A 27656-nucleotide genomic window follows, 5' to 3' on the forward strand; every position below is an offset into this window, starting at 1 on the left:
TTCTAAATTCGTAATAAGGCAGCGAAGACGGCGCTACTCTAAAAAAATAATAGTATCAGGCTCATTTTTACCTGCATTATCATAATTGCTATGGGAATTGTCATCGTATATCCCGTTCGGGTCTAATTTTAGGACGTTTTGGTGGTCGATTGTTCTGGAATATATTGGGCCTATTTTGATAATTAATTTGTCTTGACCGTATGGATTGGTCTACTTCCATTGGGGTCGGTGGTTTGGGTGGTAGATTCGGTCTGTTATTAAAGGAGGTATTTTCTCTAGCAATATGGGGGTTGTTCGGGTAATTGCTGGACCTCGGCATGAATCCTTGGTTATTTTGCATATAGTTGGGAGAGTGTTGAGGATATCGATTTGGTTGGCGACCGAATGTATGTTGGTCGAAATTTCGTCGGGGGGAGTGGGAATATGTTAATTCGGGGTAAAAAGCTCTATTATTATTAAAATTATTATTTCGGGGAGGTCGTGGTGATGGTTGGATATTAGCTTTGTGCGTATTATTTGCATGATTAATTCTATACGTCATGTTGTCAAGTTTTTGACATAAATGCAGTGTTCCCAACTTAGGGGTTTTCCCCCCAGATTTAGGGGGAAAATAAGTGAGATGGAATTTTTTTAGGTGTTTAAAATTTTTAGAGGTATTTTCAGGGATTTTTTGACTCTTTAATTAAAAACATGTGACGCAATTAAACTTACTTTTTCAAAGTAACCATGCTGAACCTGTCAAATTGTTTGAGGATTTGTTTTTGTTTAAATTTGCTTAAACGAATTGTTGTTCCTTCACAATTGGAAAAATTAGTGGACTCTGAACTGGTAGAATATAATTTCCAGGAACATCTGATGCATACAGCTTCAATGTATTTTGGTTTTGATTTTCATACCATATCTCAAGAACTTGAGGAAAAGGATCTGTTGGATGTCAGGGAACGATGCAAGACCTTTTATGTTCTCTGGCCAAGCAGATTCAGAAAAGGCTTCCGGATAATTTATCATTGTTGAAAACTGTTGCTTATTTGCACCCAAGAGTTGCTACATCTCAAGTCAAACCCGATATAAAACCAATATTAAATTACATTCAGCGAACTCATATACCATATATATATATATATATACATGTATATGGTAAAAAAATGACATCGAGTCTGAGTGGCACCAATTAAGCAATAAAATATGGACAAATACCTCTTCTTCAGCTGGTTTTTATTTTGAAGTGTATAAACGTTTTGAAAATATCTCAAAATTCGGATTAGCATTTGCCACTGTTCCATTTTCAAAAGCTAGTGTAGAACGTGCATTCTCCGTCTATATGTAATGTCATAAAAAATAAGTTGCGGAATAGACTATCCCTTTAAATGTTGCAAAGCATCTTGATGGTCCGATTTACATTAAATCGAAATGGTGGATCGTGTACAACATTTAATCCATCCAATAAAATGTTAAAATTGTTTAATGTCAATATGTACGATTTCAAAAAATGTGAATCTTCAGATGAAGAAGAAATATTTCATATATTAAATAATTAACAATAAAAAGACTTTTGAAACATATTACTTCTACATCATTATGTATTTATATTTACAGTAGACGCTCTATAAAGTTACGTTTTTAAAAGTTTCCTTCCCCTCAAATTAGTTCGCCACTCTATTTCATACACTCGAAGGAATTGAGAGGAAATGCACATTATCATTGGCTATTGGTTACAAATCTCTTAACCAAACCTGTAAAAGTCCGTTTTTGAAAGTTACGCTACTCCCGAAAGCGTAACTTTATAGAGCGTCTACTGTAAATATTTTTTAGGGGGACAACTCAATAATTAAGGCGATTTTAGAGGTTTTGACACAAATTTAGGGATAAATATTTTTGAGAGTTGGTAACACTGCATAAATGTAATGCTTGGGGCAGGGTTGTCGGTTCTCTCATGCTGTGAAGACGAGGTAAATCGCCATTTAGTCCTCTAAAAATGTGTCAAGGGCATTGTCCCTATATGAATTTGTCATAGTCCGTATAGACTCGTCGCTTAACTCGAGACATGAAATTTTGATAATATATAAGGGAAAGGTGTTGGTAAACTTTTTGGTAGAAGGTCGGAATAACGTCGTGGCGTTGGACCAGAGTGGTCATCTGGTATTCGAGGGTACCTATGTCCCTTTTATCCGAATAATGCATCATAAGGCATTTTCGAATTGGACTCCAATCGAGTGGAGTATTGTACGATTCTAATGCGGTGTCGGCATCGCCAATTATTTTATGCCTGATCGTATGGAGTATCGCGAAGTATTTAGCGGTATTCTTGACTCCCTCATAAGCTTTAAAAATTCTGTCTACGCTCTTCCTCCAGGAGTTAAATTCTCCTGGTCGTCCTGAAAATTCTCTAAGACATTTAACCATGTCCGGAATTTTATCTAGTTCGTTTGTGTTGTTCGCGTTCAGCGTCACGCTGTGGTCGGTTTCGGTAAAGTCAGTTATAGTTTGAGAACTCATTCGTTCGAGTACTTCTCGAACTATTGTCGTTATGAAAGTTGGGTTAGGGGTGGGAGGGTTTAAAGGATGGTTGGAAGGATTTGTAGGATGGGTGGATTGCCCATAATCTATCCTCATTTGGTTTAGTTGTTCAATTAGTTCTTCAGCTGTGTCTGGCATTATAATAATCTTTTCTTTTAAGTTAATTAGTTAAAAAAAAAATCCTTTGTAATAGTACTTTCTTTGACAATATTGGAATCTTTTTGTAAAGCTTACGTTAATTTAAGGCTTTTTGTTCCTTTTATGTGTCCGATAATTAATTTCTTTCAATACAAATTCCGTATTCTTTATAATAATAATATTCCTTATAATAGTTTTAAAAATATTTTATAGAGCTTACACTAGGTGTTTCTAGGGTTGTCCCTTTTCTCTACCAGTACTGAGGTCCCTCGGCGTTTCCAAATCCCACGTTGTGCGTTGTAGCCGCTCGTTAGCACAGTATTTTAGTTTTTCACTTTTCACGTAGCCTTACTTTTTATTTTCAGGCTTTTTTCCTTTTTATTCACAATCACTACCGTTCGCCACTCGCGTAGCCTTACTTTTTGGTTTTCAGGCAATTACTACTTACGCGCGCTGGTCCCTGTTCGGGCGCCAGTCAAAAAACGTTTAGTTAGTTTTAATTAAAAAAATGCTATGCTCCTTTATTGAATTCCGCTTAAGAACTAAAATTTACAATTAATTATAATGGGTTGTCAAAAAAGTCTCGCGGTATTTTTATTGATTTTTTTTTTGATTGAAATTGAAATGAATTTTTGATGACTCATGGCCAGCTCTTGACCGATGCTACGGCTGCTACTATGCCGGTCTCTGTCGACCAATTCAGCGATTTTATCGCAATTTTCGACGACAGGCCTTCCGGAGCGTGGTGCATCTTCGACCACCTCTACACAAGAACGAAAACGTTGAAACCATCGTTGTGCGGTGGAAATGGAAACTGTATCGGGTCCATAAACTACACAAATTTTTTTGGCGGTTTGAGATGCATTTTTGCCTTTATCGTAGTAGTACTGTAAAATATGCCGTATTTTCTCTTTATTTTGCTCCATGTTTGCGACGCTATAACTCACGAACGATTTAAAAGAAACGACAATCAATCAAACACGTGTTAGCGCGTGAAATGAGCTTTCCAAAAACTAGAACTACGCGCTTTCAGCGCCAACTAGCGAAAATACCGCAAGACTTTTTTGACAACCTATTACTTAACTCTAGACCTATGTTTGCCGCTGCAACGGGTACGGAGTTTGCTGACGCTGCGCTTCCCACAGGTTGCCACTACACGTGTCGCACTCTCAGCGATTTAGTGGTGTCATATTATATTACTTTGTATCATATGATATTAAAGCATCATATGATACTTTTTGAATGTATGGGGTGCTAACTTGTATTCATACTTAGAAGGAAATAAAATGTACAAAGACCGTTTATATATAATATGTAACTATATTTATTGCAATAGACAAATACTTTTATTTGTAACAGATAACGCGTTTGAAATAAAAGTTCCTTCTTTCTATTTTAATAAAATAATTGCAAATTTCTTTAAAAGTGTTGAAATTAACAAAACAAATACTACCGATTTTTCATTGTGAGGTTTGCTTTCAGACATCACTAATTTCTGGAAATTCTAATTACTGAAAATCCTAATTTGTTAGCGTCGACTGTAACAGCAACAACACATTTCGTCGGCACTAAACCATAGTGCCATCACAATGTAGACTGTTTTTCAATCAACCCGAAGTTCACTCCAATTATTGTTTACGTTATCATTTTTGAATATATAGAAACAAGTAATAGCAATTAAGAACTCGTACATATGTAGATATGTAAGTTTATAATAGATAAGCGAATTTTTGTAAATTTGTTCAATAAAGTTCTTGAGATCAATTTTGTAATCCGCATAGGCCGATTGCATTCAGTGTGCAATGAACAGCATTTAACCTTTTCGTAAACTTCGCCTGAACGCCACTCCCCTTGTAAAAGTCACAAATTTGTGTTTTTCTTATAGTGAAATTCTCATTGTAAAAATTACCTTTATTCGAAAATTTCCTCTGATCGGAAATATATTTCTTTTTCACACGAAATTTATTTATAAAATTGTTAGTTGGGGACAAATATCAATAAAATTTTAGCAACCTTTATTCACTATTTAATTGGGTTTAAAAACTTTTTTGCATGAAGTAAGGTCCATTTATCAAAATACAGTTGACGTTTTTGGTCAGCAGTGATGTCAAAAATCCTGATAAAGTAAATACTTTTAAAAAGAAAATAACGAGAAAGTGGATGTATTTTGAATGAAGTTACATGAGCTTCCAATATCAAGGGGCCACCATCGATTTCAGAATGGTTTTAGGTAAAAAGACAAGGTTTCATTATTTTATTCACAAATTGAAGTCTAATCTTCTTTTATTTTCAGCGTTCACTTGAAGCGACAGATATAGGGATTGTTGCTCCAATCTTTAAAAAACGATGCACCGTTTTGAAAATTTTTGCATCGCAACAATTCAACGCGTCTTAAAAAGTTTTGGATCTCTTTGTTTGATTTAACCAGTTCCTGAAAATATATTCAAAATTTTAGTTAGAAAATATAATCTTAAGAAAAGATTTTTAACCTTTTCCACATTCTAAATTCAGCGCGATCTTCTACATCAGCGGACCATTGCTTTTCTAAAACACGAACAGTCTCCTGCATCTCAATAACGTCAAGATTTATGCATTTATTTGGCAAAATGTTTTCAATTTTGGAAAGCAGCTCTCGATGTTTTAAAAATCGTTCATTGATTTGGTCCAAAAAATTATCTAAAAACAGTATATAAATTGATCTGCGGTAATATTCTTCCGGTTCGCCTTCATAATTTTCGCGATTAGTTTGCCGTTTCACCAAACGCGGAATTTTGATTTCTAAATCTAATTCTACGGCTATTGTTTTAACTGATTCAAAAATTAGTTTAAACGATTGTTCAGAATCCTTACGCATTTCACTAATTTCAGCATACAAATTATTTGCATAAGCAACGCAGCTGCTCAAAACACAGTCTATTTGCTGCAAACATAGGCTTATGTGTTTTGATAATGCAAAAATTGGCTTAAGTACGCACGTACGCACATAATTCATTTGTTCTATTCTCATTCACGCTCTAATCATTAGTGACAAGTGTTGCCGCGAGCTAGAAAAATTAAGTATATGTTGCCAAGCAAAAAAAGTATCAAAAAGTATCAAAAACACAAGCGTTGTTTTAAAAATTTTCATTTGAAAAACAAATAATAAGTAAAGTTGTGTATCTAATTCAGACCAGTTTTTTCTGGTTGTTTTTATTAAAAATATAGACATTTTAGTTAAGACACTCAAGTATTTTTTTGCAAATAGCATAATTTTTTTTTAATTTAAATTTATTTCACAACAGTTTGCTCATGGAACGAAAACTGAAAGTCATAATAAATGAGTTTTTATTTTTCCTGTATTATGATTAACAATAAACTCTAAAAAAAATAATAGAAACCTTATTGGTGACTTTTCAGTTCAGTACTAATTTTTAAAAGAAGTCCATTTTCGACTCACAATTCCTCTTAAATAAAAAAAAAATCCAGTTCAGCAGCCACAGAGTTATAAGGCATCATCTCATTACTCATAACTCATTACTTTGAAGCAAATTAAAAAAATGTCTCTGTCCAGTTTATATTTTTCTGGGTTTTTTAATTGGCCTACATTCCCACAACTTTTTAATACTATCCAGATACAATAAGTTTGTTTTTAGTTTAACATTTTCATATTTTCAAAAAATTAAATTATATCAGCAGAAAAGTGTCAAAATAGGCCGTTTGTGAACAAAAAAGTATCAAATCACAAAATTTAGAAAAAAAAGTATCAAAAAAGATACAATTGTATCAAAACGGCAACGCTGTTAGTGACTAATGTATTCATTTATTTTACATATTCATACATCGTCGGCAGAAAGATTGCTTTGAAAACAACAAATTACAATTTTTCAAATGACTATGTAGAATGATATATATATGTCTACTATTATATATATATTCAATTACTTTTATTATATTATTTTTAACACCCCAAAACCCCAGAAGGAATCGTCGGAGACCCTATAAAGTATATATATAAATGATCAGTATGTCGAGCTGAGTCGATTTAGCCATGTCCGTCTGTCTGTCCGTCCGTCTGTCTGTCTGTATATATACGAACTAGTCCCTCAGTTTTTAAGATATCGTTTTGAAATTTTGCAAACGTCATGTTCTCTTCAAGAAGCTGCTCATTTGTCGGAACGGTCGATATCGGATCACTATAACATATAGCTGCCATACAAACTGAACGATCGGTATCAAGTTCTTGTATGGACAACTTTCACATTAGCAAGATATATTCACGAAATTTGGTATATACGATAATGACCCAAAACACACTTCAAGGTTAGCGAAAAGCTGGCTTTCGGATAAAAATATTGATGTTTTGAATTGGCCTCCGCAAAAACCTGATCTCAATCCAATTGAAAACTTATGGGCAATTGTGAAAAAACCGCGAAATATTGACGAATTGTTTTAAATGGTTCAACAAAGTTGGCAACAGCATATCAGTGCAAATATGCCAACAATTAATTCAAAATTTCCCGCGAAGGCTAGACAATGTTGTTAAAAATAAGGTGTATCCAACAAAATACTAAAAACTTTTATCAGTTTTTTCAATTTTATATAAATATTTTTCAGTTGTTGCTGTCGTTTCTAATTATATGACCAAACTGAATTTGGTGTTCTTTGTGTTTACCTCATTTTCTCATTTTCTTAAAAATATAATTAATGTTGTTGTTTTTTTTTATGTAAAACTCAAATAAAATGTGTTACTTTGTTAATTCCGATTTATATTTTTAATGTGGCAATCTAAATTTTTAAAATAAATTAAGAAAACTATATGCAGCAAAGTCGTTTCTAATTATAAGACCACCACTGTACTCGTGGTCACGCAAACCTTACCACTATATTTTCTTCAATTTTTTTTCCGTCTTCTTCGTTCGTTCGGAATTTTTTCAATTTGGCTTTTTTTATGTAAACTAAATTATATTATCTAATTATAATTATAGTTTTTAATTTATAACGTGTAATGAGTAAAACACAAATTAGCTTTTCTGTGCTTATACAAAAGCAATAAAATAAAATATTAATTTCAATTATAGTGTAAATGAAATTAAATGACTGAAAAAAAAATTAAGAAAGTGTAGTGGTAAGGTTTGCGTGGTGTATATAAGTAAATAGATAAAAGCTGTAATATAATATTAATAAAAGAATTTTGGGTAAAATCAATCATTTACAATTGTTATACGGAAATTCCTTTTGTACTTAGAATTGGTTATATTTATGTATTTCTTATAGCCACATTCCTGCAAAATTACTATCCTTATTTTACAGTAATTAACGTAAATTATTAAATAAATAACGTTATTAAAGTCTTAATTTCGTACAATTATCTTAAATAAGTATAATATTATATACATGCACACATCGATGATTGTATCGAATCCTAGTCATTGAATGGGCAATGTTTTACAAACGGCATGTCGATGCAGTAGCAACCTCTCGCGCTGTGTTTGAAAGATAATTAACATGTTTAAATGTGTATTAAAAGTAAAAATTCATTCAATTCATACTCGTCAGGGGCATCATTGCCAATATTATATTCTTTCGTTTGTGTAACAACTCCAAAAGGATTTTTCGCACTAACCGGAATATGTTGAGACCCTTCTTTACAGCCATTTGGGCAGGAAACGCCAACAAATTTTTTATGTTTGAACATAGCACTGGCGAGGAAGCAAATACTTAAAAAATGCGAACAACGGGACCGTCCTAGGGAATAGAATTTAAAATTAAAAAAATTGAATATTTTCACTATAGTATATGATGACTAAGCTAAAATAAAATTCGATTATTGTATTAAATTTTTATAGTTTTAAAAATACTCCAATTGAACAAAAGTTTCTGTACATTTTCAACGATATTTGTACGCTTTGAAAAAGTGTGTTGTAATGTTATAATTAAACTTCAACTATCCTACGTAAAGATTAATTTTTATACTTCGCTGTTAGAGAATAAAACAAATTATTATTACCGAAAACCGCCTTTAGTTTTTTTAAAATATTTCCAATTGAGATTTATACACTGTTGAATGAACTTGAACCAATTATAGAAGCATTTTTTGCCACTGGGAGTGAGGTATCTACATATAAAACGTGCGTTCTGGACGCATTAACTTGACAACTTGATTTTGCTGAATAGCCAGAAGTCACACGGAGCTAAATCGGGTGAATACGGTGGAACAGTTGGCGAAAAACTAACGACGAATCAATGCAGTATGCGACGGTGCATTATCGTGGTGCAAAAATCAAGAGTTAACGGCTCATAATTCCGATCACTTCGTACGAATAGCTTCGCGTACACCACGCATAACACTCGGAAGGAGTTCGGAGTGCATCACACCTCGATAATCGATGAAAACTGTTAACATATGTAGCCTTGATTCTTGACCTGTTTTACGTGGTTTTTTCTTTGGTTTGGCTCGCCTTTGCGAGATCAAAGACTCATCGCCAGTAATAATACGACTTTCCTTAGACCCAAATGATCATTCACAATAGTTTCCACTGATCCTTCCGATATTCCAACGATGCCAGTAGATCATCGATTCTCAAGCACCAATTCCTTTATTTAATTGACTTCTTGATCATCGATTGATGTTGATGCCCGTCCTGGACGTGGTTCGTCGTCAACGCTTTCGTGACCCCCTTTGAATAATTAGTTCTAATCAAACCACTTGCTCGCGCACAAACAATTATCACCGAAGGCCTTTTCCAATATTCTGAACGTTTCGGCATCAGAAATTTGATTCCGCACCCAAAAAAATGGAACGTCTATGTTGAATAATTTCGCTCATCATAAATATCGCCAAATGCACTTTATTTTCTTCAGAAAGACAAACGTATACTAAACATTAATGATTATTTTGATGTAACATTTGGCACAGATGTTTAGTCGTTGTGTGAAAGCTAACATTGTCGGGGTCAAGATTTCTAGACAACTGGTAAACGAATGGTTGTATATCACTAAGAATTTACTGTTCTGCGTTGTTCTAGTGGTATGATTGTGACATGTTCAGACTTTCCAAAAAAGCAGGCAAATATTTTGAAACACCCATTCAGTTGACTGCTGTTTACTTTTGCGCAAATCCACGATTCATTAGCTGTTACGATGTCATAGACGTGTTTTGAAGCACCGCTATTGTATGTTGTTAACATTTCTATCGACTTCTATCGGTTGAGCAATTATGTGGGATCCAACGTGAACAAATATTTTTACAGTCAAATGTTCATGCAATATTGAATGCTCCTACTAATGCATTTAGTTGCCTAAATCTTACTATGGGTCACAAGACGATCTTGCAATATCAGTTTGCGCATACCATCAATAGCTTCAGGAACAACAATTGATTTTGGATGGCCTTGACGAAATTGATCTTAGAGTAATCTTCGACTTCTATTGAATACTGGTCCGTGATTGATCTTCATCGCCAAAAATTTAATTAAGTCCATCAATGCGCTGCTGCTCAGTTAATCCACGTCGAATATTGTAAAAAATATGAATATTTGAAGTTACTCTAACCAACACAAATAGCCCTCGTATGTCAAAATGTTCTAAGCATGTATGTAATCCATCAAAGAAGTCAAACTTTACGATAAAGTTGTAAGTTCCCACATTGCAACACTAGGATTGCTGAATTCCGAAATATCAAAGGCAACCTAAGTATACTGTTTATACGAAATATTACAACTATTGTCTTTTCGTTTCACTTTGTACTACACACACACATTAGAGAAATGTTTTAGGGATCATTCTGAAAAACTTTGATTAAGAGACCATGTCTAAAAATGGTTTCGAGATAGTGATTTTTATAGTGAAGTTTTTAGGGATTATAAACATTTGCTTGTCAGTTTTTGAGATATCCGAATGAAATTTAATACGTAGGTGCATTTTGATATTCTTCTCGGAATCGATCATATCGGACAAATATATAGTATTACATATGTATCTCCTATTTAACCGATTATTCATATTATGTACATATACATATATATGTAGGTAAGTATATCGATCAATATGTGACATATCAAATCATAATTAAATGCTGGAATTGGCTTAGACTTTAGATCAAATCTGTAAACCCATATAACACAATTTTAAATTCCATCTGATTCGTTCATTTTAGGAAAAATAAATCAAACATATTACAATAAGAAAATCGAACTAAGATCCTATCCATTCAACTGTCAAAGTCGGATAGGTGTTTGACGCGGTGTACTTCTAATTACTTGATAGTTGTACATACCTACATATGTATGTATATGTCTGTCCATTATAATTGATTCTATCTCTCTTAATAGCGTACATAACGGACATTGAGGGAGATTTCTAATACATACGATACGTACACATATGCTTATTGTATTGACAATTCCTAACTGTATCGTTAGTTCGATATTTTTGATATTATATCGTACATTTTTAGAATGTTTGAACATACGAACGCTATTTATGTTGTTTATAGTAACTTAAAATATTCAACTCGGCAAAAAAAAAGGAATTACATCCCGAACATATTCGCGCGATTATTTTTTTCAACTTTCGTCTTGGATCATTTTAACAGTGCTGGGGGCTGCTATTTTAATTTAAATTAACACATAATTTTAATTTTGGGCGATCTATCGTAAGATTTAGATAACTATAGACATTTGTGGGACTAGCATTCATTCAGCATTGCATGGCATAAAAAATCTCTCTCGTTGGATCGCAAACAATTTGTCAATTGCCCAAAAAAGGCTCGTGTCGATTGATCTATAGAAATATTAAAAGAATACGATAACGGTGCTTCAAAAAAGGTTTATGACAACGTAACAGTATTGGTGTTTCAAACTGGGCCGAGTGCCAAAAAAGCTGCGAAAGTGTATAGATCTTAATTGAGAATATTTTGAAAAACAATTTGGATAATTAAAATTTGTTTTTGTTCTCTAAACCCCAAATATAAAGGCAACCTACGTACATATAAATATTATTTTGAAGTATAATAATGAGAGTGGACGTTTGCAACGCCACTATCCATTCTAATTTGTTTAAGCTTCTGGTTTTCAGGCGTACTTTAATAAGATATTGTTATTAATATTTTTCAAAAAAGCGACTAACTAGGACGTGGTATGAATGTAAAAAAACAGAACCAGAAACCTGTTTTTTGAGTTAACCAGGATGAATGAAAGGAAACGTCGGAGATGTCCGTCTGTCTGTATATTGGTGTGCAATTTTGTAACGGTATTTTTTCCGCAGGAAGTCTGAATCGATCGGAATCAAGTGTTCGAAAACTTATTCATTCGATAAATAGCTTTACGGAATTTGGTAAGGCAATAATGCAATTAAGCTCTTTTGCATATTTGAAGGGTATTATAGATTCGTTACACGTTTTTTCTTGTTATAATTCATTTATGTATGCATGTTAGGGTAAATAATAAAGCGAATTTTTTTAGCTTAATACTCTGAAAAATGATTTATAGACAAATTAATCGAAAAATTACAGAAACCATTTTTGTAAGCAGAAAATTTCCTATAAGACTTTACGATAGTTCATATACTACAGGTATGAACGAATCAAGCGACAATTTTTACGTCATAATTTTTGTCTCAAATATGATTTTAGTTCAAATCTTCTATATTTAATTTACAGATATTTGAAACTATGTGCTAATTGAGTATGATTTGTCGTAAATATTTTCTAACTCACTTATAGGATTTCCCTTGCAAAATGGTTGAAATCTGCCACCATTAATGCAATAGTTCAGATGACCTATATTCTCTTCCTGGCCCAAGAAACCTGCATTGGTGTGAATCACCTGTATAACACTTGCATCATCTATGGATAATCTGAAGATGTGATTTTTTTTACGTTCGATGAGTGGTCGTGCGGGATCAAGACCTGGAAAATATCTTTATGACATCAATGTACTAATTTAAAAATTAACTTACCGATAATACGATGCTGTTTTATCGATAAATGGTTGGAAATCATACCGCAAATGTGGGCACCAAGGGAATGCCCAATGCATGTGATTTTTTCACGAGCTGCCCCATGATGCGTGAGGAAAGAATAAACCTGAAAACAAAGTATGAGATGATATAGGAATGATAAAAAACGCAATTAATGCTTACTGCCTAAATTAACATGTTTTTAATTTTAATATGAATAAAAAAATACATATGTACATATGTGTATCTATATCCAGGATATTTTACATACATATGCTTGTGTTTATAAACCGATTTGACGGCCATAAAATAGAAATAGAAAAATATACTTTAAGTGTCAAATATCATCAAAGTATAAAATATCATCAAAGTATTTAGTGGTTGGCATTTATAAAATTTCAGTATGTAGTCTCAATTTCTGCAATGATAATGTACGATCTAAAACATATCCTACAAACGAAGATTGCAGTCCACCAATGCTAATTATATACCTATTATATTCTGTTAACTTTACATACCACCAGGTTTTCCAATAGGGATGATATCATTTCTAAGTGTCGTTCCGGCCATTTTTTATGTGTCATGATCTGTAATTTTTCATTGTATTTAGTATTGTTTATCATAGAAAAATATACGCAAGAACAACGTTTACAAATTATTAAATTTTATTATCAAAATAATCGTATTCCATTTAAAACTTTTCGTGCGCTTTTGCCATTTTATGGTCGTAATAATTGTCCACCTGCGCTCGCTATTCGTCGAAATGTTGAAAATTTCGTGAGCTTATTTTCTTTACATAATGTTCAATTGCCAATAAGGGGGGGGGGGGGGGGTTAAGGTTTTACATTTTTTTTTTCATTTTTTTAATTTTTTTTTCTAAACGACCAATATGTCGAGAATATTTTGTACAAATTTTGTTAATTATAGTCAAACTAACGGAGTTACAGGGTTTTAAACGACCGGCCGTGATACCTGACTGACATATAAAACTTCAAATCAATTTTCCAGAAAAAGTTATTTTTGAAGTTCGTGAACATTAGAACTCAAAATCTACTGAAGCGATCTTTTTGAAAATTTGAACATTACTTCTTCACATAAATCAACAGGTAATCAGATGGAGTTTTTTTTTAATTTTTTTCTATTTTTTGTTAACAAATTAACCGCAATTTTTTTAGATAAAATCGCGATTTTTACTTCCAAGAAATACTTCACTTTTAAAACGCATATCAATTTTATTTTTAAGATGATCCGGTAACGAGTTATAATGTTCCACTTTCTGGATATTCACCGTCACAGGTTTATTTATAAATATTAATATTTTTCATTAAAATTTTTTTTAATATACTTCAAAAGTTGTACAATAATATGTCATTAAATTTAATAAAATTATATTACTAATGTCGCCGCAAAAAAAACACAAATATGTCCTTTTATTTTTGCCTTTAAAACCTTCGATTATTTCAAGAAATTGTGACATTGAATGGCTTCCAAAAAGTTGTGATTTAACACTATCAGACTATTTCTTATGCGATTATTTGAAGTCATTGGTCTTTAGCATATTTATGACACATGACTTGATTTATTGAAAAAAATTACTCAAAAATTGGGTTCATGGGACTCGTTCCTGCAAAAGAAGTCGTGGAGGCCATTTGAATGATGTTATATTCAGAACTTAATTTATTGATTTTACTTCACATTAAATAAAAAATATTTGAATTTTCTCAACAGTTAGTGTGTGTTTTGTTTTAAGAAATCATATCACTCATATTGGAAAACCCTGCACTTATATAACAGAACAGTTAACAAATCAATGTTGAATCAGGACTATGAATTTTAATTAAATAATACATCATAAACATTCCTAAGATCCCATGTATATAGCCCAAAGTAAAATTGTTTTCATATATGTGTAAAATGTACATAGGTATGTATCTTCAGCAGAGAGTTTCGAGGTACTAAATTTTAAACAAAAACACTTTTCAAAAGTATAAATTTGAGTGGACGAAACTAACAGCCCTATTCTGAGAAAACCTCACAACTGATTTGTGAGGTTTGTTGTGCTTGCTCAAATCTCTCAAGAAAAAAGCAAAACCAAACAAGACAAAATAAAGAAATGGATAATCAAGAAAAGTGAGTAATTTTTCAAATCTATTAAATTTGGTGCATATATAATAATTTCATTTATTTTTAGAATTTCAAAATGTGAAAGAATAATTAAGGAGCAGCTGCAATATTATAGCATATTATTTAAATACCAATTACTTTTTATTCGCACATGTATAAATACATACACATATATTTCCAAATAAAATCTTGCCCGAATTATTTAAACATAAATATGTATACATGACCGGAAAGTAATAGGACTGATTTTCGTCCGCCGCGACTGTACTTCGGAGCGTGCCCGCACCATCTCAAGAGGGCGTTCCTAGCTAAAGAAAGAGCGGCTGGTCAGCGGTGCATGCCGAAAATGCAGCGTTCGTTAGAGCAGAGGTACGCGATAAAATTCTGTGTGAAACTCTGCAAATCTACGACAGAGAAGTTTGATATGATCAAAAAGGCTTAGCAAGAAATGTTGTGTTTCAGTGGCACCAGTGGCAAAATGAAAAGGATGCTCATTGTCTCTTTTGACATCAAAGACATCGTCCACCACGAATTTTTTCCTCCTGGGCAAACCGTCAAGGCCAAGTTTTACGTGGAAGTCCTTAAGAGACTCAAACGAAGGATCAATCGGGTCCAGCAAGACATCGAAGCCGATTGGAAGTTGCAACACGACAACGCCCCGGCTCACACCGCCTTTCTTGTGAACCTACCTAATCAAGGCCGGCATCCAATGCTTCCGCAGACGCCCTACAGCCCAGGTGTGGCCCCCCGGTCTTGTTTTTGTTTCCTTGCCTGAAAAGGCCGATGAAAGGCAAGTATTTTTAGACGACAGAGGGGATCCAAGCAGCATGTATGTGTCTCGGCTCTCAAGGCTATTCCGTAGAACGACTTCTTTGACGCCTTCAATTTTTTAAAGAATTGTAACGATTGTAACGACCTTCCTGTCTTTTTATTCATACTTAGAAGCAAAAAAATGTACAAAGACCGTAAGTAACATATTTATGGCAATAGATAATTACTTATTTTTAGAATAGATAGCATTTGAGCTTTTGAAATCACCCCAGCATAAGAGAAATCTCACAATAGTGTTACAAACATTATCAGAAAATCAGGCAAGAAATACTTATTTATCCGATTTTAAAAATAAAATAATAAATTAAGCAAACTGGCAGTGTACATATTCGGCACAACTGAAGAAGTCAGCGAAAAACTATACGAAGAGACGATTTATTGATCAAAAAGATTATCCAAATTGATCCCACAGTATGTTCCAATCAAACAAAGAAACACTTTTGATTACCATTGAAATCACGAACAATTTGAAGACAAGCTGTTGAGGTCGGGTTCTGTCGGCGTCCGGGTAGAAAGCCTTTTATTTCAGCAAAAAATAGAAAGTACATACCATACATTGTGATCTTATTTGAAAAAAGTGTTGAATTATTAAATTATATTTAAGGATCTTGCTTTTATTTCACTTTTGTATCTTTCTAGATGATGCCAACTTCTAATTAATTAACTTCTAAGTAATAAAGTAGTTGTACAATTTTTTCTTTCAGACATAGAAGGACATTTTGTTAGGCTTCTTTTTCATAAATTTACTGTCACTTGCCGTATTTCAAGAAAAACATTTACCAAATGTGTGATATCGTTATTTGCCTCAGCTGCTTTCTTATCTGCTAGAGAAGTTATATATGAGGACTTCAACCTGCTGACTAATATTTTAATACTGACCTGCGCAGTACATTGGGCCGTCAAGCGGGTGTTAATCAAAGCATGTAAGTAGCATGGATAGCGTGTTAATGGCCGCCAATCTACAGTGATAACATTAAAGTCACGAGATAAATATGCTGGAAATTACAGGAAAAAAAATTATATTAAGAATAATAATTTATTTGAGTTTCTATATTTAACAACAATATATGAACTCACCATCTTTTAGAAACTGCAAATGCACATCAACTGCGGTACCATTGAAACCGTGTACAATAAATGCTGTTTCCCGATGTGGATTAAAATCTCCTTTGAATAAAGTTAAGGGATTATGTATATTCAGAGCAATCCCATGACGAGATGATTTCCTGTGAAAATTAATAACAATATCATATTTCTCTCCAGTTACAAAGCAACTCAACTTTGGGATCAGTCAACCAATACATTGGTAAATTTTGCTTTGCCAAAGTGCCCTAACCAATAATTGGAGCAGACCTGCCATAATAATACGAGCTCATCGTGGAGCTCAAACGAGGACGCATCTGACGCCCCTACACCGGTTCCCAAAGCTCCGGTTCACATGCTTAACCTAACAAACTAATCACATACACCACAGTTAAACAACAAAGTCAACCGAATTCTCGAGGACTTCGTCGAATTATTGGGCAACCCATCAAAACACACTTCAATCAAACATGCAGTCAAGGACTACATTCCGAGCGTGGGACCACCATGCGTACAACATGTACATGTCCGCCAACTGAGCGGCTGAAACCATACAGTGATTGCTATGCCCAAACGGTTTCACACCGCTATCCAATATAACTTCTACAAGAATATTTAACAATGTTTTCAGACAAACAAATCTTCTCCACGATGAACCTATGAGGTGCATTCCACCACATCCTGGTAACAGACAAGTCTACCCCCAAATTGACTTGACTAGTACCAATAATTAAATTCGACATTACGGGCACTCTCACAAAGCATCATTTCAATGGCATTAGTGTGAACCCCAACACATCTTGCCTGGATTATGAAATGTTCGGTTATACATGAACTTAGATCTTCCTTACTTTTTATACTCTCGCAACAATGTTGCTAACGAGAGTATTATACTAGTTTTGTTCACATAACGGTTGTTTGTAAGTCCTAAAACTAAAAGAGTCAGATATAGGGTTATATGTACCAAAGTGATCAGGGCGACGAGTAGAGTCGAAATCCGGATGTCTGTCTGTCCGTCCGTCCGTCTGTCCGTCCGTCTGTCCGTCCGTCCGTCCGTGCAAGCTGTAACTTGAGTAAAAATTGAGATATCATGATGAAACTTGGTACACGTATTCCTTGGCTCCATAAGAAGGTTAAGTTCGAAGATGGGCAAAATCGGCCCACTGCCACGCCCACAAAATGGCGGAAACCGAAAACCTATAAAGTGTCATAACTAAGCCATAAATAAAGATATTAAAGTAAAATTTGGCACAAAGGATCGCATTAGAGAGGGGCATATTTGGACGCAATTGTTTTGGAAAAGTGGGAGTGGCCCCGCCCCCTACTAAGTTTTTTGTACATATCTCGGAAACTACAGGCATTTCCATATACAGTTCAAAAATGGAAGAAATCGGATAATAACCACGCCCACCTCCCATACAAAGGTTATGTTGAAAATCACTAAAAGTGCGTTAACCGACTAACAAAAAACGTCAGAAACACTAAATTTTACGGAAGAAATTGCAGAAGGAAGCCGCATCCAGGCTTTTTTTTAAAATTGAAAATGGGCGTGGCGCCGCCCACTTATGGACCAAGAACCATATCTCAGGAGCTACTAGACCGATTTCAATGAAATTCGGTATATAATATTTTCTTAACACCCTGATGACATGTACGAAATATGGGTGAAATCGGTTCACAACCACGCCTTCTTCCAATATAAAGCTATTTTGAATTCCATCTGATGCCTTCTCTGTATAATACGAGTATAAACATTAGGAACCAATGATGATAGCGGAATAAAACTTTACAAAAATACGGTATTTGAAAAATATGTAAATGACGTATAATGAAATCTCGATTATCACTTTACCATGCGAGAGTATAAAATGTTCGGTGACACCCAAACTTAGCCCTTCCTTACTTGTTTTATTTTAATTTTTAAATTGAATTAATTTAATTATAATTAATTAATTAAATTTTCAAATTTGTTTATTAATGAATATATAGTTTGCCCCCTTTAAATAAATAACCACCGAATATATCCTCAAAGCATTTAAAAAACAAGAAAAAACGTTAACTTCGGTTGCACCGAAGCTAAATACCCTTCACAGGTGCAATTCTGTTAGTACCCACTAGCAAAAGGTAATAGGTAGTGTATGAGTTGGTAAGAGCCAAAGTGAGGGTCTTACTGCTGAATTCATTGCTGAATTTTAACACAGCAATGTCCTAGGAATTTCAGAACAGATCAACTCACATACCCAGGGATACAAATCGATCAGCTGTACGCATTACCAAGCTATATATCTGAAGACATGAATTAGTCAGTTGTAAGCATTACCGGCTCACATTCCTGGGTATACGAATCTATCAGTTGTGCGAATTACCGGCTCACATACCTAAATATATGAATCGATCAGCTGTACGCATTTCCTACTAAAACGAACCCAAAATAAATATCTTATAGTTTTATATTTTTTAATTCAATTAGAAATAATAAAGAAATCCATTTCAGTACAAATTACTATAATTAAGATTTTACATTTAAAAATAATGTCAATGTTACTTAAATTAATTGTTTTCATACTTTAATTTATTATATTTGTTTATCTTTTTGTTTTTTCAAAGAGCCCGCTTTGTGATATCGGTTTTTACCCATCTTGAAAGCTCTTTTGAGCTCCCGCTCATAATCGCCTTTAGTGAAACCTTCCACTTGCATTGCTTCTAAAAAAAATAAACAAAGTGTATCAAAACAAAGACTTATTAATTACGGAAAAGTGAAATTTACCATATATGGCATTATTTAGGCACTCAAACTTCTTGAATGCCACCTTGTCTTGCAGTCCATCATAATTTAACTGCACCATGACGCTATCGCTGAGAATTTTTTTCATTCCGTTTGTAACTCCAATTGATCCAATAATGTTTTTTATAATAGACACCTGAAACACCGATTTAGTTGCTGATAATGAATATATACATATACATACATACATATATGTTGGTAAGACTTTAGACTTACGTATATATCTTTATTTTTGGAAACATCATCTTCAATTTCCGTGAGTTGCATTACGTCGCAAACTGGGAACTTGCTTCATCAGCAAATTGTTCTGTGCCTGGCTGCTTATTAAGGCTGCAATAGATTTTGCCTGCTCTAAAATAAAAATGTTTATGTAGAAAATTATGTGCAGTCACTAACAAATTTAAGTATAAATTTGTTTTCTTATGATATTCACTCCGTTTTTCATTCTTAATTTAAAACTATTTTTATATATGTTAAAATAGTTCTACAACAACAACAAATTCAAACTTTTTACAAAATATAGAAAAATTCACAAATTTGTTTAACAAAATTTTTTAAAAATTTACGAAAATAGTTTAGCATGAATGTCGTAAGGAAAACACTTTATACTTAATCAATACTAATGGTAATATTGATTCTAACCATCCAATTTTGTTATAAGTTCGTCTATTTTTTGCTTGATTTTATTTAGTTCATTTTGAGTATTTTCCGGAACTACAAATATACAAAAAACAATAGTGAATTAAATTACTTGTTTGGGCTGAGATTAACTTTTTTGGTTTCCGGGGTTGGAGTTTTTGGCTCGAAAAAGTGAAAAAATTTCGGTCAAAAAGTTCTACACCAAAAAGTTAATTAAATTTGTTGAAAATTTATTTAATATTAACATACCTGGACAAATGTTTTCATCGCTTAATGTAGCATTGCATCTGAATACCGGAGTTGAAGTAAATAAGTTTTGTGACATCTTTGTGTATCGACTTTTACTTAAATTGAATGCAGTATAGGAATGAATAAATATTCGTTGGCATTAATTGGAAAGTAAAAAAGTTTGTAATTAACCTGATTTATATTAAACGTTTCTTCGTTTGCAGTGGGAGTTTTGTTCGCAGTAAAAATTCCTAAATCTGTTAGCGAATTCAAAGGTTTTTCGAAATATGCTTTATAATTTGTAAACCTTCTGCCTATAATGAAAACCTCATTTTCTTCATTCGAAAATCGAAAAATTTGGAAAGGACTATCATTAGCAAAACAAATATTGTCAGGTGGTTTGGCTTTTAGAGTGATACAATTAGAAACAAAAGATGTAATGTCACCAAATCTAATAATTTTTGAACCACTAAATTTATTTTTCCTAAAAAGTTCAGAGTTTTGATCTTTGTTTTTTATTTGCTCTAAAATGTTCGTTGGCTTTTTGACGTATTTTTTAATCTTTTGCATGTAGTTTTCAAAATTATACGATGTAAACGAGTCTAAAAATCCTATTTCCTCAACACATTCTGTCAAATGCAAATATTCTAAACTATCTTGAACAACTTTGATATTTGATACATACTTTTTTCAGTTAGAAGAATCCTATATGCGGCATGAAGCAAGAGGAAATGATCATACACGTTTTCGTCAATATAATCTTTTAAGTCAAAAATGCCTGTGTAGAGTATAAACTGTCGGAACTCTACACCTTTCCACCGTTTAATTTCTTCAAAGCCTCTTGGCTTTCGAGCAAATTCTTTAGGAACGAAGTCTTTTAAAGATACAAGTTTTATGGACAAGTTCTCTTTGTTTTCATTGTTCAATTTTTTAAAATTGATTTTACCATTCAAAATGCAAAGTAACATCTTTTTCACCACACCCAAATCAATCAATTGCAGTGCATCTAGTGGGAACTGTGTCACTATTTTTGTACCCATTTCCTCTAAAACAGACCTTGCATCCGTTGAAATTTTGTGATAATTTTCACTTGTTCGTAATGAAAAACCTTCGTCAGTGCGTGGCAATGCCTTTGATGTGCTGTAAACTGTTCTGTTGTTTATGCGTTCTCCTTGCTGGCAACATCTAGTACAACCTTCTAATGCATTATGTCCCATAGTCTGACAGAAAAATGCCTTTGCGGGTGAATCACATATGAACGCTCTGATTTTGATTTGAAATACCTTTCCACTTATGTTTATACCATTTTTAAGTAAATTACATATTTCAGACGCAAATTCCTGTAAATAACTATTCACGTTTGTGAAAACTTATTTTTTATACCCTGAACAGGGTATATTATGTTTGCCACGAAGTTTGTAACACCCAGAAGGAAGCGTCGGAGACCCGATGAATATATATATAAATGATCAGTATGTTGAGCTGAGTTGATTTAGCCATGTCCGTCTGTGTGTCCGTCTATCTGTCTGTATATATACAAACTAGTCCCTCGGTTTTTAAGATATCGGTTTGAAATTTTGCAAACGCCATTTTCTCTTTAAGAAGCTGCTCATTTGTCGGAACCGCCGATATCGGACTACTATAACATATAGCTGCCATACAAACTGAACGATCGGAATCAAATTCTTGTATGGAAAACTTTCACATTTGACAATGTATCTTCACAAAAGTTGGCACAGATTATGTTCTAAGATAAAGCTTAGTATCCAGCTCTCAAGAAATGTAAAAATTTCATATAAAAAAACGCTTAAGAAATGGTCAAGAAAATTTCTTGCGGTAAATTTTGTTGTGCTGGTATAAGAAATGTGGTTGATGATTGGTAGGTTTTATACAACATTTCAAAATGGAATATACTTCATAATAATGATTTCAACTAATTTAGGATGAATTTGACGATTACTTAGAATTTCCTTCAAGAAACAATTGTTGATTTGATGTTTCTTCGCAAAACCAGGTTTGCCATATTCACATTTTACTGAAAAAAAGTATCAAAAATTAGTGCTAGGTTTCTTGAGAGCTGCGTACTAGCACAAGTTAATTTATCGCAGGAAAGTTTCTTGACCGTTTCTTAAGCGTTTTTTATATGAAGTTTTTACGTTTCTTGAGGGCTGCGTACTAAGCTTAATAATGTATGTAATATACGAAGAAATTGTTCAGATCGGCTAACTATACCATATAGCTGCCATACAAACCGAACGATCGGAATCAAGTGCTTGTATGGAAAACTTTCACATATGACGTGGTATCTTCACGAAATTTGACATGGATTACTGCTTAAAGTAATTATATCGGGTGATTTTTTAAGAGCTTGATAACTTTTTTTTAAAAAAAAACGCATAAAATTTGCAAAATCTCATCGGTTCTTTATTTGAAACGTTAGATTGGTTCATGACATTTACTTTTTGAAGATAATTTCATTTAAATGTTGACCGCTGCTGCGTCTTAGGTGGTCCATTCGGAAAGTCCAATTTTGGGCAACTTTTTCGAGCATTTCGGCCGGAATAGCCCGAATTTCTTCGGAAATGTTGTCTTCCAAAGCTGGAATAGTTGCTGGCTTATTTCTGTAGACTTTAGACTTGACGTAGCCCCACAAAAAATAGTCTAAAGGCGTTAAATCGCGTGATCTTGGTGGCCAACTTACGGGTCCATTTCTTGAGATGAATTGTTCTCCGAAGTTTTCCCTCAAAATGGCCATAGAATCGCGAGCTGTGTGGCATGTAGCGCCATCTTGTTGAAACCACATGTCAACCAAGATGCTAACAAACTTTTTGTTGCCAAAAATGGAAGAACTGAACTTGGAAAAGTTATTAAGTACACTCCCTCTATTAAGTGATTATTAACATTTCCAGATGCTGTTTTCGCGATATATTTTATAACTTTTATTGGTTCATTTGCTTCTTTAATTTTTGTACAATTAGCGCGTCATTAACATATCAAGCAAACATGTATTATTTTCATTTATCGTCCCAATTTATTGTTTACTCCTTTTTATGCAAAATTTGACTGAATACAATTTATTTTGACATTCTATTATTTCATTTTGATTTGTAATTTTTCATCGTTTTGAGATACAGTTATTGCTTTATCGTAATTATCGTATTTTTTTTTGACATTCAATTAAATCACTTTTAACTAAAGCTAGAAAGACCAAAGACCAAATTACAGGAACCCCGCTCACTCCCCATATAGCGGTATTGTTAAAAACTACTAAAAGCCCGATAAATCAATAACTAATTACGTCAGAGTCATTAAATTTTATACTGAGATGGTATCAGAGAGCTTTATGAGAGCCAGCATGAAAATTGGACGACGGGCGCGGCACCGCCCACTTTTTGGTAAAATTCGAGATTTGACCAACCGATTTCCACAAAATTTGGTATGTGGTTCGCATTTCTATGTCACGTTGTAAAAATGAGCGAAGTCAGACAATAACCACGCCTACTGTCCATACAGTACAATTTTAAATTCCACATAATTCGTTCAGTTTCCAGTTCACAAATTAAGAAGCAATTAATATAACGGGGTAAAACTTTGCACGAATAATGGCTTTAGTGGGCGCCACTTTGCGACCAAAAATTGTTTAAGTCCAATAAAAACTATTCTTGCCCCTTGGTACTAAATATTTGGACCCCGGTACCTATAATTGACTTTTGATCGAAAATTTCGGTCAATGTGTAATATACATATATCACTGAAATTAAGAGATAATCCTTAATTAATCTTATAATGGTATGGGTTGAATCAGACCAATACTTCCTTAACCCCCATATAATACCTAATATAAAGATTTTCGAACTTCGGGTTGCCTTTGTACCGCATATACCGGCCAACATGTGAGTTATCCCAATGAAAATAAGAGGGTGTGTGTTTGATTTGTATACATCATCAAACATTGGCCTCAAAAAAGAATTTGTCATTCCTTACCACTGGCGAGGGGAAATGAAAAGTCTTATATCGAGGGAGAATTTATACATTCCGATTTTATTTTGATATTTTCATTGCTTATAGTATACTGTTTTAGAAAAATATCTTAAATAACTAAATATATATGTATGTATGTATGTATTGCACACTACATGGGGTTGTTTTTAATTATACAATTTAATACATGTGTGTGTGTGTCTTTAATGTTATCTGATCTGTAACTTAATGACTTGTCTTTACCCATGCATTTTTTTATTATGTATTTGATGCGCATTGCAAGTAAATGCATGAGTATGTTTATGTACATATGTATGTATGTATGTATGTATATTAATATATAAATAGATATTTATATTTAGTAGAATTTCGGTTTTGCTGATAAGTAAGCATGTTCAGAGTGTATCTTTGTGCTATAAAATAATATCAGTATTTTCGAACATCCGGCTGGCTTTACTTTATAGGGCAATTCAGAATCTTGTGCATCTGAGTTTGCAAAATTATGCAATTGCAAATATTTACCATCAACAATGAGTGTCTTTTTTGTGGTTTCTGTGCAACCCTTGTAAAGTCCGTTAATTCACAGCCGATCGGTGAAGAAAAACATTGCTTGTAAACAAAATTTTTGAAGGAAATATGGACATTGAAAGTAAGAAATATTTTTATGCAGCAGATAGCACAAATTTCACTTTTACTTCTGGAGCTTCCTGCAATAAATCCAGTAGACTCTAGATTTCTTTTTCGCTCCACTTCGTGTTTCAGCCTTATTTTATTTATTTAAACCGATTTGCTCCATTTCTTCTCTTTGTTTATAATGTTTTTATTTTTGACAGCTGATAATAATTTTCAATCCAGTGTTGCAAATATGCTCCCTAACTTGCAATTGCAAAAATGCAAGACCACTTGGACCAGATTCTGAATTGACCTTATATGATTGGTTTTAGATCTTAAAGTATTTCCCTGGTTTTGATTAATGCAAGTTGCAAAAGTATAAAATGTTCGGTTGGCCCCGAACTTAGCCCTACCTTACTTGTTATATTTGCATTCTTTAATATTTTAAATACTAAATTCAAATGTTTTTGCGTTCATCTAAACTTTTTGAAAATCTTTTAACATTATCAACAAAAACGTGATAGATAGGCTGATTTCGAAAACGTACTTCTTCAAAGTATCGATACGATACGAGTATGACTGCAGTATTTATACATCATCGGTATGCAACGTCGTTAACGCATTGCAAAATGATGCGTTGTATAATTTGACGTTATAGAATAGTTTCACTGCAAAGCTTATTCTCGCGGTAAACTGTTTTGTATTTGTGGGCGTATAAAAATAAAAAATGATCAAACTAAGATCACATAGTTTCATTATAAACAATTTCTCCAGTTTCTTCGAAAATCACAAATACCATTCAAATATTCATGAAAATAAATGATATTCTAGTCATTATAAGTACATTTTTTGCCAAAGTTCCGTATTTATAGTAATACAAAATTTATTATAAATTAATAATAAGCTTATCTATCTGATGGCACCATCGTTGCATACGTAAGTGGCAAAAAGTATCAACTTTATTTGTGATGCGCGATTTTCCCTGTCACTGCGCATCGGCTAAGAAGCTTATACGTATCAAAACAGGATGCAATGTAACAAATATAACGAATGCATTACATAACCTTATAATTTGTTCGTATGCATTGTAATTTACGTTTTCGAAGTCAGCCACTACCAGACATTTATCAATCCAAATGGCAATCGTAAAAATTTATATTTTCCATTATTTACCGAGATTAATATTTGATACAACCTATGTTTTTTCTTTGTTGATTGTGGAAATAAGTTTTGATATTTCTATAATAAATTTCTAAGTATTACCTCCGGGTTTGGCATTGTATATCTTGCATGGTTTTGTCATTTATTTTTTTAAATCTATTACTAATCTTAATTTTCGACAACCATCATTATTTATTGCCTTTTTTGAAACAACTCTTGCACCATGTTGCTATAGAGTGTAATAGTTTTGTACACCTAACGGTTGGTTGTATAAACTAAAAATAATCGATTATATCAAGATAGCTGGACAATTGAAATCTGGATGATTGTCTGTCCGTCCGTCCGTCTGTCCTTGCAAGCAATAACTTGAGTAAAAATTGAGATATCGTAAGAAAACTTCGTATACGTATTCTTTAGTAAAAAAAGTAAGTACGACTTACATAGGCGTAATCAGAGTTAAGACAAAGAAGAATATTTTTATTATATTATTTTATTTATTGGCAATAACAATAAGTTATAAAATCTTAAATCTATTTAAAACTAGACAAGCTCAAGCAAGTGATTGAACAGTTTCGGTAATATGTTGCTCTTACTATGCAGGCATATCTCTTCTTTTTAGGGGTGTTTGATTGCAGGAATGTACTATTAGCCAATAGGTTTGGGTGATCTCGGAGTTTAGATATACATATGTATACATATTTCATTCTGCTGTCCTCTACTTCTTTCTTTACCCAAGATATTTATGGAAGCTCTATCGTGCTATGTTTTCACGAAATTGGAATGGGTGCGTTGGTTTACAGGGTTTGTAAGTAAAGTAATAGGACTGAGTCGATTTAAAAATAATTATTGACCAATAGTTACAATTCTTTAAAAACTTTCAAAATAGGCTCCTTCTGCGTCGATACAGCTCTGCCAGCTCGATTTTCAAGCATTGGAGGCGTCACGGAAGGCATTCTCCGGAATAGCCTTGAGAGTCGAGGTTCATGCTGCTTGGATTCCCTATGTCGTCTCAAAATTCTTGTCATTCATCGGACCCATGACTCATCACCTGTGATAACGTTGTTAAAAAATTGGGGATCACTTTCACACATGTTCAAAGTTTCTTGGTACACTTCCACCGCAATTTCTGGTCGTCAGTGAGCACTTTTGAGACCATCCTTGCACACTCCTTGCACATGTTCAAGTGCTCCGTCACAATGTCGTGAACCACAAATTTTGATAAACTAAACATCTGGGCAATTAAACGAATACTTAGTCGACGGTCTGAGTTCAAAATTTTGAGCACACGAGTCGCATTATCGGTGTTCGTCGATGTCGCAGGTCATCCAGCACGGTTTTCATTTGCGACCTCTTTCCGGCCCTCCAAAAAGGCCTGGTGCCACCGAAACATATCACTTCTTGCTTAAGCAACATCTGGGTAAGCCAGCGGTTTCAATAATTTCGTTATTAGGAATATTTAACATTTGTAATTCTTGTTATTATTTGACAAGTAGTCACCTGGGGGCATTCTCCTGGTGTTGTACGTTCAATGCCATTCAGCAGGCTGGAGAAGTGTTCCCTCCATAATTTAAGTATGCTCTGGGCATCGGTGACTAGATCACCTTTGGGGGTTCTACAAGAG

General features: G+C 33.5%; 2 protein-coding genes across 4 annotated transcripts in view; both read right to left on the bottom strand.

The window, feature by feature from the left end:
• Window positions 1-6655: 6655 nt before the first annotated feature.
• LOC126765281 (lipase member H-A) overlaps window positions 6656-27656 on the bottom strand; it is a 39262-nt gene continuing 18261 nt past the window's right edge. The window contains exons 3-8 of one of the 2 annotated variants that reach the window (XM_050482996.1): window positions 16624-16772; window positions 16426-16505; window positions 12592-12718; window positions 12350-12541; window positions 8184-8379; window positions 6656-8117 (exon numbers count right to left, since the gene is read on the bottom strand). In XM_050482996.1, the coding sequence (XP_050338953.1) occupies window positions 8057-8117; window positions 8184-8379; window positions 12350-12541; window positions 12592-12718; window positions 16426-16505; window positions 16624-16772 (805 nt within the window). In that variant the 3' untranslated portion in view covers window positions 6656-8056. Of the gene's footprint in view, window positions 8118-8183; window positions 8380-12349; window positions 12542-12591; window positions 12719-16425; window positions 16542-16623; window positions 16773-27656 lie in introns of both variants that reach the window. The other variant, XM_050482995.1, reaches the window with a different exon arrangement.
• LOC126765389 (uncharacterized) lies at window positions 19062-20228 on the bottom strand. Of its 2 annotated transcripts, XR_007668338.1 has the most exons (4): window positions 20057-20228; window positions 19631-19765; window positions 19397-19550; window positions 19062-19332 (listed from the first exon to the last, which is right to left on the bottom strand). XR_007668338.1 is itself a non-coding variant. In XM_050483119.1 (3 exons), exons 1-3 carry the CDS (start codon window positions 19679-19681, stop codon window positions 19205-19207), a joined length of 333 nt encoding a protein of 110 aa, XP_050339076.1. In that variant the 5' UTR covers window positions 19682-19828; the 3' UTR covers window positions 19062-19204. The 2 variants fall into 2 exon arrangements, 1 of the variants encoding a protein (XP_050339076.1); XM_050483119.1 differs by lacking the exon at window positions 20057-20228 and having other exon boundaries at window positions 19631-19828.

Source organism: Bactrocera neohumeralis, unplaced genomic scaffold (assembly GCF_024586455.1).
Source record: "Bactrocera neohumeralis isolate Rockhampton unplaced genomic scaffold, APGP_CSIRO_Bneo_wtdbg2-racon-allhic-juicebox.fasta_v2 cluster10, whole genome shotgun sequence".
NCBI lineage: Eukaryota > Metazoa > Arthropoda > Insecta > Diptera > Tephritidae > Bactrocera > Bactrocera neohumeralis.

Coding starts and splice junctions, on each gene's coding strand:
- LOC126765389 (XM_050483119.1), bottom strand. CDS start 19,681: ATGCAACTCACGGAAATTGAAGATGATGTTTCCAAAAATAAAGATATA. Junction 19,551..19,630: donor CCAAAAATAAAGATATATAC/GTAAGTCTAAAG, acceptor TCGGTGTTTCAG/GTGTCTATTATAAAAAACAT. Junction 19,333..19,396: donor CCTAAATAATGCCATATATG/GTAAATTTCACT, acceptor TATTTTTTTTAG/AAGCAATGCAAGTGGAAGGT.